This window comes from Trachemys scripta, chromosome 23 (assembly GCF_013100865.1).
Source record: "Trachemys scripta elegans isolate TJP31775 chromosome 23, CAS_Tse_1.0, whole genome shotgun sequence".
Taxonomy (NCBI): domain Eukaryota; kingdom Metazoa; phylum Chordata; order Testudines; family Emydidae; genus Trachemys; species Trachemys scripta.
Genome location: NC_048320.1, coordinates 13082120 through 13101053, shown reverse-complemented (window position 1 = coordinate 13101053; position 18934 = coordinate 13082120). Strand labels below are relative to the sequence as shown.

General features: G+C 56.7%; 1 protein-coding gene across 4 annotated transcripts in view; it reads right to left on the bottom strand.

Moving 5' to 3' along the window:
- Positions 1-1116: 1116 nt before the first annotated feature.
- GRB7 (growth factor receptor bound protein 7) overlaps positions 1117-18934 on the bottom strand; it is a 48264-nt gene continuing 30446 nt past the window's right edge. For all 4 annotated transcript variants that reach the window (XM_034755807.1, XM_034755809.1, XM_034755808.1 and 1 more), the window contains 13 exons: positions 18251-18392; positions 12184-12340; positions 11646-11767; positions 11024-11101; positions 10565-10702; positions 9477-9587; positions 8798-8896; positions 8501-8581; positions 6993-7109; positions 6301-6361; positions 5010-5097; positions 4086-4179; positions 1117-3491 (listed from right to left, as the gene is read on the bottom strand). In XM_034755807.1, coding sequence (XP_034611698.1) covers positions 3345-3491; positions 4086-4179; positions 5010-5097; positions 6301-6361; positions 6993-7109; positions 8501-8581; positions 8798-8896; positions 9477-9587; positions 10565-10702; positions 11024-11101; positions 11646-11767; positions 12184-12340; positions 18251-18392 — 1435 coding nt within the window. In that variant the 3' untranslated portion in view covers positions 1117-3344. The remainder of the gene's footprint in view (positions 3492-4085; positions 4180-5009; positions 5098-6300; positions 6362-6992; positions 7110-8500; positions 8582-8797; positions 8897-9476; positions 9588-10564; positions 10703-11023; positions 11102-11645; positions 11768-12183; positions 12341-18250; positions 18393-18934) is intronic.

Sequence of the window (18934 nt, the reverse complement as noted above, 5' to 3'; positions counted from 1 at the left end):
GGCTGGAAGTTCTCAAGGGGTCTTGGCAGCTCCCAGATCTGTCTTCACATCCTGCTCCGACCTTCCTTCCACCCCTAATAAAGGATGGCCTGGCTCCTAACTGGCCAGCGCCCAAGACCGTAATCTTCTGGGCCTTGTTAATCTCAGGATGGATTTGCACGATGATTCCTGGCTAATCTCGTCTGGCTGCCACCCCACGTGATGCACAAAAAGCGCCACTTGGACTAAGGCGGCAGGCAAAAACCTCTTACCCAGCATGCCTTGCATTTGGGCCCTTGTCCAAGTGAGCACTGTGTAGGAAGGTCACGGTCTGGGTCAGAGGCAGGGCAGTTAGTTAGCACAATGGCAGCACCGTGTGAGGTGGGAGCAGGGTGCTTTGGTGGGATGGGAGGGTGGATTTCTGTTCTTCCGGATAAAATACATGGAAGGTTCTCGGCCGAGCCGTGCCAAGCGGGTGCAAAGAGCCCTCTTCAGGCCATTGCAAACCTCCTTGGTTTTGCATTGCCATGAACCAGCCTGAAATGCTGCAGGGGGCTGATTCCTGGGCTTCTCAGGGCAGCAGACCAGGGCTGTGTTGGTCCCATGGGAACAGCCGCCCTTCTGCTGGCAGGCAACTGCAGGGAGTCGGTTAGCGAGCATGGCAACGAATGGGCGCAGTGAGAGCTGAACGTACCTGAGCCCCTCTCCGACATCCATAGATTCAGCCTCGCAACCCCTGCTCTGCGAGGTAGGAAAAGCATCATCCCCGTGGGACAGATTGGGGAACGGAGGCCCAGAGAGATGAGGTGATTTGCCCAGGGTCACAAGGAGTCTGGGGCAGAGCTGGGAATTTAACCTGGGTCTCAAGTTCCAGCCCTATCTGGGGGTGACTTTGCCCAAGGTCATCCCGAGAGCCAAGCATAGAACCCAGGAGTCCTGGCTCCTGAGCGCACCTCCAGGCCCCGCCCTCCTTCAGCTTAACCCTTCCCTGGCTGTGGCCTACGTGAAATTTCCCACGGAGTTTGACGCTGCATGCAGATCAGAAGTCAGCGCCAATGCGGGAAGGGGGCTGGATCCCAAACTCCCCCGACCCATCTCCCCACCCTATCGCCGTAAGGAAAGCAGATTAGCCAGGTGTGAAGTAGACGAGATTTATTTGTAGTGAGAAGATTTTGGAGTAGATATAAATAGAGATAAATCTGTCTTCTTACAGGGCTTGGTGCTAATTTGCGTTATTTTTCTCTTTTTTGTACAAAATAAAAGCAAGGATATGAAAAAATAACATTTATTACCACTTGTATAAAACACATCACAGTTCAACTGGCCTCTCAGGTATTTACAACAGAGATAGATCTGTCCTCTTAGCAAAACCCGGGATCCTTCTAACATGGCAACACCGCACCCCTGGCTGGGTTAGCAGCAGCAGGAGGTGAATCTGGGGATCTTAATACCTGTCACTACTGCCTGAGCTGAAACCCCCCACCTGTTAGCCCTGCCGACAGCAGGCTTTGTATGTGGCCTAGGCACCACTGAAGGGGACAGAGCTCCGCACCGAGTGGGTCACATCTGTCTCCCCCATAGGGCTCTTTGGTGCTCTGGGGGTTGGTAGCACCCCAGGCAGTCCTGGCTTTGGGGGTCTCTGGCGTGTTGAGTTCAGTGCTTGCAGCACGGTGCAGCGCACAGAGATGGGTTTGGAAGGACAGTCGGCATCTAGGCAGTCGGAGATAGAAACATACTCCCCTCCCGCCCCCGATTTTCCAGACCTGTGCACAGCCCCATCAACGGGTCCTGGCAGACTACACTGCAGAGAGCGGAAGCTCCTTTGGGCTGACAGGAAGGGACAGGGAAAAGCCCAGGTCTTTCCTTATTGTGGCTTTTTCACTTGTCTGCTCTCGCCCTTGACACCTGCCACCGAAGTCCCCTTTTCTCCTCCCCTGCCATGTCCAGAGCAGGGCTTGGGACCAGCCCCCAGCATCTGAACAAGGCCCAGCTCGAAGCATGACCCTGGACTCCCTTTCCCCACCTCTGGCTCAGCCTGAGAGGACCCAACTGCACCTTGATTCCCATGGCCCTAGGCAAATGGCAGAGGAATCTCTGTATGAGTCACCCTAGCTCCCGGCCAGCCCCTCCGCCTCGTTCCCAAGGAGGGACTTCCTCCTGGAGGATTGGGAGCAAGGCCAGTCGTGTTGGCGGAACGTTATCTACTATCAATATTGATGTCCCCCCCTCTCCCCAACCCGGGCCTCTCCATGCGGGCTGATAATCCGTGGCTAACCCCAGCCAGCACCAATACAGCTGGGTACTGTTTCTTGCTGTGACCGGGCCTGCCGGCTTCACCCGCCAGCTCAGAAAGGGACACGTGGCCACTCCCACACAGGGGGCACGTGCGTGGGATCTGCACTACTTATCAGGGTCCACTGCCACCGACGTACAGTTCTCCAGGGCCGGGGAATGGTGACTGCCCTCAGGCAGGTTGCTGCTATGGGGAGCAGAAAGGTGGGCCTCAGTCCGTGCACAGAAGGGTCCGAACTCCGACCCCCAGGGAGGCCAGTGGTCTAGGTTAGAAGGAGCCACTCTGGCACTGGTCTGACGGAAAGAAGTGGAAACCGGAAGAGGAAAGCCACCCCCCGGGCTCGGCTCCTAGCGGTCACTGGCCAGAGAGGTGGGAACCCAGGGGAGAAAGTGCACGAGTGGGTAGATCTTCCCAAAGGATGAGGAGCGCCGAACCCAGCCAAGAGGCTGCAGGGGCCCAGGGAGGAGGACGCAGAACAGAGCATCCAGGGTGCAGGGAGAGTGCTGGGACATACCAAACGGGACCATCCCCAAGCTCCCGGCTTGGCTTCCCAAGGGCACTGAGAATACGACCATTAACACTGAGTAGCTGGTGGGGAGGGAGGAGAAACACTAGGATCAAAACAGGTAGAGCATATTGGGGCAGAGCTGGGGGCGCAGGGATACAGGTGAGAAGGGGAATACAGGCATGGAGGGTTACAGGACAGAGGAATATGGGGCAGAGAGAGATGGGAGCGGGGGTACAGGGGGAGGGGCAGCAGTGAGCCGAGGCTGTGAGCTGGTGGAAGCACAAGGGCAAGGACTCCCTTTGGAACGGTGATTTTCGGTCCTTCAGGCTCCTTGGGCGCTGGGGGTGCCATCCCGGCCTCTCACCCGGCCGGTGCTCACTTGACGGGGCTGAGTGGTGACTGACACCCCAGCAGTGGGTGGAGCACGAGCCAGGTCCGTCCCCCGCGGCCGCCGCTGTCCTGGCCGAAGTGGGGCGAGGGGCAGAAGTTTGAGTTGATCCTAGTCCTGCTGGTGGCCCGTTGGCCGTGGCCCGTCGCAGAGCCCTGCCGCCCACCGGGGGCCTGTCACAAGGCGACACAGGTGCAGTAATGTCTGAGCTTGCAGGGCAGAATGCCCCGGTTGATTTGGTGAAACTCCACCAGCTGGATGAGATCCGCAAAGCGCGTCTGGCCATCGTCCATGGTAAAGTAAAGCTGCCCCTCTTCCTCGCTCTGCAGAGAAATGGGGTGGGAAGGTGTGTGCTTAGCTCTCCTGGCCTATGCTTGGACAGCGCAGGCTGGGAACAGCTCCCTACGAACTTATTACGCTATTGCTACAGGGACCTCTCCTGGCAGGAGGCGACATTGGAGGGACTGGAATGGGAGCGTTCCCAAGGTTAGAGTTGTCTTATTATAGGTCTCTCTTCAGGGACTCACACAGGGAGAGGCTGGGAGCTCCCCATAGCCAGCGCTCCTGCCCCACTCCCCACAGCGCCTCCTGCTGGGAGAGGCTGGGGCTGGAGTAGCTGTGAGCGCCCCACCGAGGCAGTGCTCCTGCCCCACTCCCCACAGCGCCCCCTGCTGGGAGAGGCCAGGGCTGGAGCATACAGGAGCTCCCCCCACAGCCAACACTCTTATCGCTACAGCTCCCTACAGCACCCCCTGCTGGGAAAGGCCCGGGCTGGAGTAGCTGGGAGCTCCATACCATTCCTATATGTGAACCTCCTCCCCATGGGTTTGCTCCTTGAGCAAGTTCATAAAGCACCCCCACCCATATTGCTGGGAGGGCACAGTCCGTGGCAGCTGGGGCTGGGGAGGGGCACTTACTGGCAGGATGAGATAGTGCTTGACTTTCTGTAGGTGGCACAAGGACAGGACGTACCCCTTGGGGTTCCGCTGGCTTTCCCGCACCAAAAACACCCTAAAAAATCAAAACAAGAGAGGAGGCTGTTACCAACATGCTGCTGCTGCCCACTCAACCTCTTCTGTCCACCAGGGGGAGCCCAGAGCAGCATCTGAGCTTTTCAGTCAGTTCAGCTGAAAACAACACAGCCGCACATGGAATGCTGTTGAAAGCAGCTAAACTCATGCCATGACCAAGGGGTACTGTAACCCTTTGCAGTGAGAGCTGGCAATGAACTTGTCCCAGACAGTGGCCTGTGCTGGATAACTTGAAGGCATAAAATCCTGCCTAATTGCACAGCCCTGTCTCAAGGAGGGACATTCCCTCCTGACCCCAGAACTGACGGGTGCCCTGAAGCATGAAGATCAAAAGCTTTATTATTTTATCCTCTCTAGCTTCGCTGCTGGTGCTCATCTTATCCACAAAAGCAGTGCTGCCAACCTCAATTATTCAAAAACTCAAGTCAGGCCCCAAAAAGCATGAGATTTATCTTAAAAATAATGATTTAAAAAAATTGGGGGTTTCTTATTTGCCTTCTTCGTTTTGAGCCTGTAGTAGGGATCACATTTTCTCTGCAACCACAATGGCTAGAAACTCACTTTAAAAAAAAAAAGCTGAGATTTTCATGTCATTACATGTCTCCAGAAGCCTGGGTTTTAAGGAAAATGTCTTTAAGGAAACTTTAAGGAAAATATTGTGAGACTGGGGATTAAATCGCTGTCCAAGTGTCTTTGGAACATTGCTAAGCATTTGGCCTCACTGACATCCTGCAGCAGGGAGTCCCTTGAGTTAATGCCTACTCCGAGTTAATAGAAGCCATATAATCAGTGTTCAAAGCCTTTCCGTACCCATCCACTAATCCCTGCTGGATTATCAATCGCTGTGTGTCTTCCCTTGAGATCCGCCCGTGAAACCACGGCTGCGTTCGATGGATGGCTGAGAAGAGAAAAGAAAAGAAAATGGAGGAAGAAAAGCTTTTTTGATCTGACTCTTACAAACCCTTTCACAAAGAAAGTTGGTATATCGGGGTTTGCAAAACTGAAGGGGCATTGGAGAGAGCAAGAAAGAGAAAAAAAGGCAAACTCTTTGGGGCAGGGACTGTCTCTTTGTTCTGTCTCTGTACAGTGCCTAGCACCATGGGGTCCTGGTCTGTGACTGCACCTCCTAGGTGCTATCTTAACATAAATAATAAATTAAAGTAGCACTGGCCCCAATTGAGATCAGGCCCCCGTTGTGCTGGGTGCTACACAGACACACAGAGAGAGACAGTCCCTGTCCCAAAGGGCTCCCGGGCTAAATAGACAAGACAGACAAAGGATAGGAGGGGAAACTGAGTCATGGAGAAATCAAATGACTTGCCCAAGGTCACTCAGGCAGTCTGTGGCAGAGCCAGGAATTGAACATGAGTCTCCATTGAGCACCTTAGCTACAAGACCATTCTTTGGCTGACAGCAGTAGTAGGCCCTTATCCACCATGTAGATCAGATACTGGGGAAGGTTTCAATTCAGTCTCCAGATTTCCTTATAACCAAAGTTAGAAGAATATCCAGGGTGGCATTTTAGATTCTATAAAATCTTTTTTGTTTTTTTTTTAATCTCAAAATTCACTTTTGGAACAAGCCCCAATCCAAGTTCCCCTCCACTTTGTGTCTCCGTCTGCATCAGTGCAGGGTGTGTGTAAGACACAACCACCCTGGTCTGCTAGTGTTTCCCACCCACTTGGTGTGCTGGGTGTGAGGAGATTCAGAGGAATTGGGCTCATTGTATCCCTTCAGCGTCTGGTTCTGGCTCCCCTTCATAGAATCATAGAATATCAGGGTTGGAAGGGATCTCAGGAGGTCATCTAGTCCAACCCCCTGCTCAAAGCAGGACCAATTCCCAACTAAATCATCCCAGTCAGGGCTTTGTCAAGCCAGGCCTTAAAAACCGCTAAGGAAGGAGATTCCACCACCTCCCTAGGGAACCCATTCCAGTGCTTCACCACCCTCCTAGTGAAAAAGTTTTTCCTAATATCCAACCTAAACCTCCCCCACTGCAACTTGAGACCATTACATCATCAAGCCCAGAATTCCTTTGGGAAGGACCTCTCCCTGTGTGACCCTCAGCCTACCGGAGCTGGATAGAGGGGTCTCCACTCACCTGTGCTGAGCGGGGAGCCCTGGCAGGGAGTTGGCAGGCTGTAGCGGTGACTCGTCTTCTTCTGCGGCGTGGAAAGCAAGGAGCAGGGCATTACTATGGGGTGTTGTTATTAGACCTTAGTGCAATGCTACTTTCATGGAAAATCAAACCAGAAATGAGCGTCGCGGCGAATGATGGGAATGACCTGGGAGCAAGGATAGGACAGACCCAGAGAGGGCGAGAGCACAGGCTGCAGCAGGGGGATGCTGCGATGTGAGGGCTACCGTAGCCTCGTTCCAATCTGGTGCAATGGCACTGTGCCACCATACACTCACCAGAGCATCCCACTGGACGCTGATGGAGCTGGGCTGAGACGATCTCACCTTTCCCAGACCGGAGGAGGAGCTCTGTGGAGCTTGGAAGCTCGTCTCTCTCACCAACAGAAGTTGGTCCAACAAAAGATAACACCTCACCCACCTTGTCTCTCTACTATCCTGGGATCAACACGTCTACAGCAACACTGCATCCACCAGCCCATATCACAGTTTAATTGTTTAAGCTAACCCAGTGCAGCTCTCTGTGCAGATAAGCCACCCGCTGGAAGCTGCTTGGACAGCTTGATGAAGATGCCTGGCCTGAACACCGCCTCCAGCCACAGCCTGCTTCCCTGCCCGGCCTCCGACTTCTAGCTCCTCATGGAAGCATGGACTCACCCTCCACGACTGAGCCTCTTCCAGGGCCACCGTCAGCGCCTCGTTGGGGTTCTCAATCACCCGGCCTGTGCACCCCGAGAAATCCATGGCCACCAAGGTGTTGTCAGACATGCTCCTCTGTGGGATGAAACAGCAGCTGAGGAGAGACGCAGCAAGGGGGGTGGGGAAGGGGGACCCTGTACTGGAAGACGGGAGCGGTCGGACAGGGACACCGCCTGCAGCTCTACAGTTTAGGGCCCTGTAAGCAGCTTTGAGAGGGTCCCATTGTGTCAGTCCTGAGTCCCGTCAGCGAGGGGTCTGGGGGCCTCTCAGTGTTGAGCTGTAGCAGTTCAGGGCATGAACAGGGCTCTTCATTGGGCACCTTTCCCCAGCATGAAATGGACTTAAAAATCAAAGCTCCATTATGGGCATGATAAAATCCCGCCACGGTCCATGGATCCCTGGGTATTTTAAAGGAAACATTTCCTGGCCAGCTACATCGCTGGGTACCACCCAGCCTCTGCCTCAACTAACTGCCCCATCATCTGCATAGGTCCTGCAGGGAATGTCACTTTGGACTGACGCTCTCCAGTGACCGGGTCCGATAGATGCCCTCCAGAGAGGTCGCCCTCAGGGAGATATTGTCAGGTGAGCAGTGCAGACAGAACCTGATATGTAACCCCCAAAAGGGCTACATCTGGTCAGACACCAGTCTCCTTGTCCTCCCTTGGGCACCCAGTGCTGACCGGCTCCTCCTCTAGAGGGCACTGTCTGAGGCCATCTCGCCTTTAGTTCTGTTTGAACAACAGCACCAGGCCTTGCTGGGCAGCTTGGCTGGCACCGCTCCCACGCCCTGGGAGAGGTGGAGGAGCCCAGGGAAGGGCTAGTCGAAAATTTCCCATTGAAACTGTTTTTTTGATGGGAAATTGGGATTTTGATGAAACACATTTTTCACAAAATGTGAAATTTCTGAAAAACAAACTCCTCCAAGCCCAAAAAGGTTTGATTTGGAAAGGCTGCTACGGTGCCTCATGGGAGCTGTAGTTCAGTTGGCCCGTGTTGCCATTCTTCTCTATGGGCCAGGGTCCTCAGCTGGACTACATCTCCCAGGATGCACCCTCACCAGGGCCTCCCATGATGCACTGCCACCCCTTTCCAAGGAAAAATCCTCATTTTTCAACCAGCTCTCTAGGCTAAAGGCATTCACCACACCCTCAGCAGCAGGAGGAAGAAACAGCATCTTCTGCTGTACTAACAGGAGATCCAGAGGTGTCGACACAGGAAAACATCGGCCTGGAGCAACGAGGGCAGTGAACAGCTGCCGCCTGTCCAGATCCTTTCCAACCCGGGCTCTACCCTTTCGGTGAGCATGTAGGGAGAATGAGGGAATGGGGCCACCCCAGTACACTGCAATTTGGAATCCACTGAGCCAACGCAACCCGCTGAGCCAGCCAGGGGAAAATGAGGAAGGTGTCCCGTGGAGGCGCTGCAAAGGAAGCTTCTCCAGACGGCTCAGGCGAGGCGCTTACCAGGGGCGTGGTGCTGATCCAAGACTGGTGGCTGCGTCTGGCCTGGGACTGCTGGTAGTTCCTGTAGAGCTGCACGCCATACTGGGAAGGAAGCAGCCGTCGTTAGCATCGGCAGCATCAGAGCCAAGAGAGGGGGTGCTAAGAAGCAGCACTAACCTCACCAGCCCAAGAGGTGCTGAGCTCCCCCAGGAAACAGAACCGAAGTGCAGTCCCGGCTTCCGCCAGCAGGTGTCGCTGTCTGCTCTAGCCTGCCAGTGGGCTGGCAGCAAGGTGCAGGGGCCGGCGGGAGGCTCTTACCTTAAAGAGGCGGAAGGCGGCCATCCAGCAGGTGCGGCTCTGCTCGTCCTCACTGCAGAATAGCTTGAGGCCCTTCATGCCGCTGCGCACCTTGTAGGGCTGCAGAGCAGAGCAACAACGGTAACCGCAAGGGGCCGTCTCCAGCGCCAGCCGGAAGAGGACGGCACAGAGCTCCCCGGGCGCTAACCAAGCCCCCGAAGTTGTTAGCCCTGTTTTAGGGGAGGAGGGGAGTGAGGCACGGACTAGCCCCAATAAGTCTCTGGGAGAGCTGGGAAAAGAACCCAGGAGTCCTGAGTTCCAGTCTCCCCGCCCCTCCAACCACTAGACTCCAATCTCCTTTGATTGCTGGGAACAGAGCCCAGGAGTCCTGGGTTCCCTCTGCTCTACACTCCAATCAAATCTGGCAAGCGAACCCAGGAGTCCTGACACCCAGCCCTCCTTTGTGCTAACCACACGGCCTTAATGGTTGCCGCTGGTGTTTCTCCAGTCCCTTCCACCTCAAGAGCGACCAAAAGGACTTTGCACACTGGGCCCCTGGTGTAACCCTCTTCACTTCTGCTGGGTTTACAGCAGGGATGGATTTGGCCCTGTTTGGGCAGGGGTTGCTTCACCCACCGCTGAGGCCTCTAGGGTGCCAGGTGGCAGCTATACCGCCTTGAAATCCCTTGACCTCCCTCACCTTGATGCAGAAGCTGAACTCGGTGGGCGTGCCGTAGTGCTTTTTCCCTTGTGTGATGAAGTAGACATTGGACTCGTTGAGGTCAGCAAAATACTGTAGGTGCCGTGGGTCCTGGGGGGGAGGAGAGGAAGGAAGAGCATGTGCTGTATTAGGGGAGGCAGTCATGGGGCAGGGGGACCAGGGACCAGGACACTTCCCGTCCAGCACCCTGAAGGGCCAGAGAGACCAGACTCCAGACGCCGCAGTGACCCAAGCCCATGGCACAGGGGACTCAAACCCAGGAGCCACCGTGGCCCTAGAGCATGAACACCGGGAAGGGAAACTGACTGGCCAGAGGTAGGGAAACCGATCGGTCTCTAAGCTCTTTGGGTCTCCCCACGCATTTGTACAGCACCTAGCAAAACGGGGCCCCCATTCTGACCAGGCCTGTGGAATACCCATAATAAACACTGATCATAACTAGCTCGAGGGAATGAAGGGCAGATTTAAATGGCATCAAAGGTCAAGGAAGGGTTTTAAAAATCACTTCTGCTTTAATAGTTCAGTGCATGCTCATTCTGTAACGGAAGTCTGCTGGGCAGGTTCTCAGCAGGGGAACTGAAGCAGGAACCTTTGGATTGAATTAGAGGGGCCTCTGGTGCCTGAGCGAAAAGCTCCCGCTCCCTTAGCAAGGGCTGCAGCAGGCTCATCAATATGCGTGTGTGGCCCAGCCACCACTAGAGGGGGACAGAGCCCTACACAACATGCACATGGGTGACGGTATGTGTAGCATCAATAGGGCATGTAGCACTTCATACTGGGATAAGAGCCTACTACTGCTACCAGCTAAGGGAGCTATTCCTTTAGTCCAAGGGAGGTACGTCCTGTGCTTTGAGCTAACTATCCAGGATTCAAGCCCCACTTGTGACTCATAGAGGGCACAATTCAGATCACTCCATCCAAAGTAACTAAGAACTAGCCATTTCTACAGGAAACCCATCGGTCATAGGATGTCTTCAGCCCCACCCCTCCTGCGGTGCCCCCTAGTGGTGCTGGGGCGACCTGTTGGAAGGGGAGGGTCAAATCTGCCCAGGTGGGCTCAGTCTCACCTTAGATGTGCCCTTTGTGGAGTAGTAAAGCCCTGAGCGGCGGAGGGAGAAGTAAAACCTCTTCCAGACCTTGCGCCCCACCTCCTTCAGGTGCAGGAAGCCCTGGATCTCTGGGCAGCTGCCGGAATTGAGGAAGTTCTGCAGGAGAGGAGGGGTCGGGGAGAGCGTGGGAAGGAAGAGATGACACTGAACTGGCCCCAAAGGTTGAGGCTATCAGGCCTCCAGCTCAAGCATTAAGCTCTCTGACTAACAGGCTGCAGGGCAGGTTTATCCCAGGTGCATTCGCTTTCTCCCCACCCCATTGCAGGCTCGTGCTATGCCTGTTTATAGGGCGAAGCTACCTGTGGGCGGTGCTTATGGACAGTCCCCAGGGTCACTTTCCTGCTTCAAACCATGTGGCCTGGAGTCAGAACTGGGCTCCGGCGATGAGTGCCAGGAGGGCAGGCTGGCAGTGCATACCTGGATGAGCTCCGAGTGGGACATGCCCTTGTTGGCATCCAAGCAGCTGGAGACCATCACCTCGGGGAACAGGGACTGCTGGGATCAGAGAGAGAGAAGATGGTTAGCAGGGACTCTGGGGCAAGCACAAGTGCAGCAGAAGGGCTCTGGACCATAGCAGCCCCCCGCGTCTGGCCGGGGACCAGGACTGGCTCCCCTGGGATCAGGACCAGTGAGCTTGTGTAAGGATGACCTCCTGGTGCCCTGGGCAGCTGTCCAATTAATGCCGGGTGGTGCTGGAATTAATCTCCTGGCAGTAAGGGGTAGATGCTTAGTCCAGTTGCTTTAGCATATTCAAAGCTCATTCCCAGCTGGGCAGCTCCGGGACCCTGGGGGTTCAGGAGAAGGGAAGGCAGCCAGATCTCCCAGCAGCTTCGGGGATTCTTCCTCTGAGCCCCACCAGGTCCCCTCTGGTCAGGTCAGTGTGTGTCTGGGATTGGCTTCTATCCAGGCAGGGCTGTTCTGTGCCTGGGATGCTGCCTGGGTCCTGCCCACTGGAGTCCAAGACATATAAGGCCGATCGCCCCCCCCCCCAGGTCATGCTGGGCTGGGTCGCCCAGTAGCAAGGTCAGCAGGCACTTACCGGTGAGCTTTTAAACAGCTCGTACTTGGCAAAGTTCTTCCGGAAGACAAATCTGCTGTCTCCCCCAATGGGCCAGGTGGCCTGGACCTCCACCACCGACTCATGGTCTTCCAGGCACCGCTCTGTGGAGGAGAAAGCCACAGGGTCTGGGAAGAGCCCTGCCAACCATCATGCACCACAGCACGCTGGCTTAGCTTGGGTCAGCCTGTCTCCTTCTAGCGGCCAGCCTCAGAGACTACAGCAGCTCGTCACTGCCCCGGCTCAGCAAGTTGCTCTGTTAGCACAAGTGGTAGGAGCTTGTGCTTTGGGGGCTAATAGTCCCTCGGCTGATCTCAGCCAAGCCTGCAGTTGCACGCACAGACCTGGCAGCATGAACCTCCCCAAAAGCTGTGTTTGCATTTGGGCATTACTGGACACACGTGCCCAGAACCAGCTGTACACGTCTCCCCCCAAGCTTCTAGTTGCATACACACACTGGTGGCCATGTGCACAACGCCAGCCGTGCAAGGCTCCCCTGGGGGTGTACGTGCCTCCTCACCTAGAGCCAAGTGCTGATGGCGCTCCACCAAGGACCAGCTGTCGTCGTGGAGGGCATGAGTCTTTTGCACCAGCATCTCGCAGACGTGGCGGGCCGTGGCGCCTGCCGTGACCTCCAGTGAGCGGCAGGTGCCATCTTCGCTGAAGACCTTTACCACCTGTGGGGCAGAGGCCAGGCCAGGTTCATTCTCCTCTCCCACAGCCCTGCCCCCTCAGTCTGGACACTCCCTGGGCTCCCTCCCTTCCTCACGTCTCAGTTCTGAATGCACGAGGGGCTGGGTCAATGCTCTCTGTGGTGGAGAACAGGGCGGGGTGTGGACAGCCAGATAGCCAGCCCCAAGGACAAACCCAAGCTGGGCTGAGGTTTATCACCCTCCCAAGGGGAGGCAGTGATGTGTGCAGGGTAGCAGGGCGACAGCAAACAAGCCTGTCTCCGCGCCTGCTCCCCTGCTGGCCAGAGCAATTGTCCCCCAAGACCAGTTTTGGGGTGTTTGCACTGTGGGATCATACAGGAACTGCCAGCCAGGATCAGCCCCAGAATCCATCTAGCCCAGTGTCCTGACAGGGCCCAGCACCAGACGATTCTGAGGAAGGTGTTAGAACCCTGCAGGAGCAGTGGGGTAATCTGCCACGCCCCATGGTGGGTCTCATCTTGGTCTCTAATAGCTAAGAGATCGGAGTAAGACCTAAGCAGGAGAGTTAATATCTCAGCGGCGGTTTCAGGGTGGAATGAAGTGCTCCAGGCTGGCTGGCTGTAACCGCTCCATGCAGAGGATAAGAACCTTCTACTGCAGCCAACTAACGGCGCTGCTTCTTTAATTCAAGGGCTAGCGGGCTGTGCTTTTGGAGCAAAAGGCCCCAGGATTGATCCCTGCACGGTTTGGACCCTCCCCCATCCAAGCCAGAGCTCCCCGACACCAGCTGTCTCTGTCTCCCTCCCGTGAGGCCGGGTTATAGAGCAGTTTTCAGGTGCTGACCCTTTGGCACAGGGAGGTTTGACCCCCGGGAGCCCAAATCCCTCTTGCAGTTCACTGGCCTCAGTTCAGCTATGAAACCCCCCAGCAACTCCCCGCTCTGGCTGTGAGCGCCCCCTGGCTCTCAGGCTCCCTCAGTCAGTGAGCAGGTAGCTTCGGAGTCCCTCTGCTCCCAGCGCCTGGGGAAGTGGTGCCAGGGATGTGGGTTGCCCAGCGACCCGGTTGCCAGGTAGCCTTAACCTCCTTTTGTGTCACTGCCACAGAGGGAGCGTTTCTAGGGGCTAGAGCAGGTACTAGGGGTACAGGACTCCTGGGTTCTATTCCTGGCTCCGTTGTAATGTCCATGCTCATTACAGTACTTGGTCGCAAATTGAGGTGTGTCGTGAGTCAGCTAGGGGTCGGGGGGGGGGGAGCTTTTATGAACGTAACAAGCTCATTGTCAACAAGCCTTTCCCAGGGCTGTCTCCCGGGAGCGGGGGGGAAGGGGTGTCCCCCATCACTGAACCCAAACAGCCGCCCCCAGAGGGAGCTGGAGCATTGCCCCTAGCAGGGAAATGGAGGCAAAGTGAGGTGGCCACGGTCACGCAAGCAAGCCTGGGAGAGAGCCAGGAGTTGAACCCGGACGTCCAGCCTCCCATTCCCATCCCTGTTAGACCGTCCGTCTCCAGGGGATCCTGGCAGGAAGCAGCAGCATGGCCGGACCCTGCCCACAAGGAATTTACAACGAAATCAAAGTGCAGCAGCCCCTGGGGCTAGGCTGAAACCAAATCCTCCCTGCTAGTCCCCAGTTAACCCACCAGAGGGGGCTACGCACCTGCTGAACTGGGCCATACATCTAACAACGCCCTTTGCAGAGCCGGCCCATTGTGCCTGTTCTCTGGGCACGGCACAGGTACACAGATACACTGCACAGATACTTGCCCAGCCTGCGCAGACACCGGGGGAGAGACAGGCGCTCCCCAAAGAGCTTGTCACCCTGTAAGCTCTTCGGGGCAGGGACCGTCTTTTCGTTCTGCGTTTGTACTGCACCTAGCACCATTGGACCTTGCTCTGTGACTGGGGCCCCTGGGCACCACTGCAAGAGAACTAAGAAAGAGTGGGAGGGGAAACTGAGGCACAGGTCACAAAGCAGCTAAGGGAACAGCACGCAGGCTACTTAACTCCCAGGCTGGTATCCCGCCCCTTAGATCATGCTGCCTCTCCAGTTTTCTCACATTTTCCCCCCTTAAAAAATACTCTGATGAGGTGTTAACACTGGTATTCTAGACAAACTGCTCTCGCCTCCTTCAAATCCTGCCCTACAGTTGCAGCTGGCGATAGGATTCGCTTTCACTTCCTGCCCCGTTCTGTGGTGTTGCTGTTCACCACCTGCTGCATCCCACCCCAGAGGTGGCTGAATGTCAGCGGCAGGTGGAGCAATTCAGATTCAATCCCTTCCCTGCCTGGCTGGGGGACTGTGTAAATGTCTGAGATCTCCCCGTGGGCAAAGGATTAGGATTGTTAACATCCCTCGTCTCTCTACGCAGTAACCCTTTTAGAATCTGCTTGAATTGATTTAGGAATCGGGGCCGAGGGACCCATATGGGTTCCGTTGACTTCTGGATGAGCCCGACTAACCCGTCAGCTTTTCCGTTGGGCCCAACCCTGCTGCCCTGGGCCTTGTGTCGTCAGTAACGCCAGTGCAAAGCTCTCATGGGAGTGCGCCCAACTCTGCACTGGTGCAAATGACCATGCAAGGGGGCAGGGCGACAGGGAGCTGCCCTGCTCTGAACACCCAGACCCCAGCGGGGAGGGGCAGGAGGCAGCCCAGGCCATGGGTGGCTTGGGAGGCTGCCAGCCACTGTCCTGAAGCCACAGGCTCACCCTTCCCACGTGCCATGAAGTTTGTGACCTTTGCAGGGAGGGTTCAGGTTTCCTTCAGTACCTTTCTCCTCTCTCCCCAGCTGGTTCTACCTGCTAGGGGCGGGGGGCGGGGAGGAGACTCTTTCTATGGTTGGCTGCTCTCTACCAGCCACCTGAGTTGCTCCTTGCAGACGCCAGCCACGCCCTGAGCGTCTGCGCATGGAGGGGGCAGACGGCCGTTAGGGCTGCAATAAAGCAGTTCCTGGGCTGGCCCCGCGTGACACCTGCTGGGTGGCTCCTTTTATCTCTATCCAGCGGCCGTTGCCTGGCATGAACCAGTCCAGGCGCTGATCCCTGCTGTCTCCAGGACGTGTTTTGGCTATGTCTGCCACGGACCCTTTGCTCTGTGCCCCCCGACGGCCCCTGCGCGGCCTGCCATGGGCATTACCCACCCGGCACCACTGGAGCTTTCTGGCCCAGAGAGAAGCAAGGGGTAGAAAACCCATGAACATCCCATGCCCGCCTCCCCTTCCTTCCCTCCGATGATGGCTCATCTGCTTCCCTCCAGGAAGTGCTGAATTTCCAGAGGTTCCTCATCCAGCAGCCAGGCCAAATCAAAACCAAAGGCACTTGGCTTCTTGGGCTCTGGCTGCTCCGAGGCTGCCGACCCCAGGGAACAAGGGTCCTGCTTGCTCGTCCCCTCTGCCGGAGAGGCCTTGGGAACCATCTGCCCCCGAGCTCACAGCCCAGGGGCAGCTTGTCCTTGGCAGAGGGTTGCAATGGTAACAGTGACGTGGGCTTCCTGGGAATGGCCCTGACTGGTCTCCCAGGGCTATTGGAGCTGGGGGAGGGGGATGAAATACGGGGGGGGGACGGGTGCTGCCAAAAGGGGATCGATTTACAGTCAGGCCAGCAAGGCCCCTGTGTGGTAGGACTCAGCTTGGGGGGAGGGCGCTGCCCGGCTGGGATTGTACTGAGGCCTCTGAGCGGCTGATGGTGGGAGGAGACTGTCACCTCATGCTGCAGGTCTCCGTCACACTGGCTTGTGGCCTCCACAGCCTGTCGGGATGGCTGCATTGGCCTCTCAGCAGGACCTCCCAGTGTGTGTCGGAGGGACACCAGCTCCCACCCTCTAACCCAGCCCTGGGAGCGAAGGGCCGCACCCAAGCCCCAAACCCCGGCCCCGTGGCGCTGGGATGCTGCCGGACCCCATCACCGTCCCAGGGAAGATTCGGGTCTTGAGGCAGCTGTGGGTTGATTTAAGGCTCGTTGAGTTTCCAGGGGAGGGGGCTGTGCCATCCCCTACCCAAGGGCTCCCCAGAACCACCCTGACGCCTGCGACCTGCACTGTGGGCAGGTGAGATGCCCCCTAGAGGAGACAACACCCCTGGGGGCAATGGGAAGGGACGGGGCCAGCACCAGGGTGACCCTGTGGGAAAGTGACCCGTCCGTGGCTATGCGATCCCCTCCCACTGGCCGTCTGCTCCTCGCCCCACCACTGCTCCTCCTGACTGTGATCAAATCCCCCGGGGATTAGAGCACCCCAGTGCCCCCTCCTGCTCACCCAGCAGCACCCACGCCCCAGATGAAAGGCAAGGGAACCTTTATAGTTATTATTCTCCAAAGCCCTTAATTGTAATCTTATTCCTTGCCGGCGAGTCAGTAAATTGGCTGCGAGATCTGAGCACGTCGAGACACACAGACCTCCAAGAGACGTCCAGTGACTCTTCCAGGGGCAGTCACATAATCCCACTCTCCCCACCCCACCCAGGGTAGCTGCCAGCATCAAAACCCACAGAGTCCCTGTGCTATGTCCAGTTGTCCCTCCGAACTTGAAGGAACACAGGGCTTCTCATCCAAAAGGATCCCAAAGCACTTTGTTCACATAGAAGAAATAGAGTCCGCTGTCCCAACCTGCTGAAATGCAGCCACTTCTGGGGTGGAACATGTCAGCACTTTGAGCAAGGCCTTAGTAACACTGCCTAATACTTTAGGGCAGGGAGTGAAGAAAGGTACTGATCTGTAGGGGGAGTTTAGCAAGGGGGAATGGAACTTTCCAAATTGGGATTTGGCCAGAAAGCCAGGAGTTAATCCCCTGGCTTCTCGCGAAAGGTGCTGTGAAATCTTCAGTGACCACGATTGGTCCAGATCTTGAGAAGAACAAGTTCCGGGGATCAGAGAGCAAAGCCAAGCAGATTTGCCAGGGAAAGGGAATTGAGCCTAGAAAGAGCAGCCACTTCCCTCCCTTGTGGTTCAGCTCATCTGCTCCCGCCGAGAATCTGCTGCATTTCCCAGATGTTCCCTGGCTCTCCTGGGCTGCTCCAACCCGTCTCATCCACCTGGCTTGACTGGGGGATCTTTGGGGCAGGGATGGTTTATACAGCACTCAGCCCGGTGGGGCCCTGATCGCTAACCACTACAGTGACACAGAGGTTAAATAATAGTAACCATCCAGTCTCTCTCTCGGGGTTATTTCCCAGCCCTCACTGCTCCTGGTTGAGTGGCTTCAGTGAATTTCATTATCCCGTGCCACAATGTTACAGGACCCATCTCCCACGTGGGGCTGCCAGTCCTTTTCCCCGCCCCCAGTACCAGCCCATCAAAGTCTCTGCACAAGGGAGCACTGATCCAGGTTTCCAGCAGGGGCGGGGACACTGGGCGGGCCACACCGTGTTGGGGCGCCTGGTGTTTTCAGGGTGCATTGTTCGGCACACCAGGGGTTAAGCGGTTGTGCTGGACCCAGCTAGGAGGCAGGTGATTGCCTGGGGAGGTGTCAGGTGGGAAGTGCTGGAAAGTTTCCAAGGGTGCCTGGAAACTGTCCCACCTATAATTACAAGCTTGCGGGTCAAAACACACCAGGATCCATGCCGACCATCCCTATGGAAACCAACCGCCTGCCTCGTCAAGCCCCGTCATGCCCAGCTGCCCTGCACATCCCAGACTGACCCAGCTCGGGAGTTCAACGGGGCACTAGCACCATTAGTACTTGAGTAACAAGACGGGGGAAATGACCCACCTAGGGTCAAACAGCAGGTCAGCGGCAGAGCTGGGAATAGGACCCAGGAGTCCTGACACCCAACCCCACTGCCCCAACCACTAGACTCCGCCCCCTGCCAGAACTAGGGAGAGAACCCAGGTGTCCTGGCACGCAGGCCCAATCATTCCCCATGTGTCCAACCACCGCTGTGGCCAACGCAGCAAACCCGTCCAGGAGCTGCCGTGCCCTCCCAACCTCTGAGCAGGTGCACTTACGTGGGGGCCGCTTTCATGCTGCGGGCCTTGCCCTGCCGAGGGGCTGCTGAGGATGGGCGACTTGGAGGGGCTGCAGAGCTCGGGGAAGGGGTTGGGGATGGACGGCAGCGACGAGGCTCGCGGCTCCTCCTCCTTCAGCTTCCTGCCACAAAGGAGAGGTTTGGGGTGAGGGCGCGGGCGGTGCAGGGGCCTGGCTCTCCACGCCCAGCCTGCCACGGCCCTGCCCGGCGCAGCACGGTGTTTGGCCCAGTTAGAGGGTAAAGAAAACCCATGGGAGCCACACAGACCCCCATGTAAGAGACACGTGAGCCACCCTGAGATCACATGAGTCACACAACCTTCCGATGCAAACAACAGCACAAAGGGCGGAGGATCGGGCCCAAAGTAGCCAGAGCCTGAAGGCAAACGCCCCTCCCCAGGGATTGACGGCTGTGCCAACAAAAGCTACCCCCCACCCCAGCAGGACTGGCTCCAGGCACCAGCGTAGCAAGCAGGTGCCTGGGGCGGCGGCAATTCAGCAGCAGGGCCATCACTCCCTCTCAGAGCGAAGGACCTGCTGTCGAATTGCCGCTGTAGAATAAAGCGGCGGTAGAGCTGCCGCCGATAGTGATCGCGGCTTTTTTTTTTGCTGCTTGGGGCGTCAAAAACGCTAGAGCCGGCCCTGCACCCCAGGCAGCAGCGTGG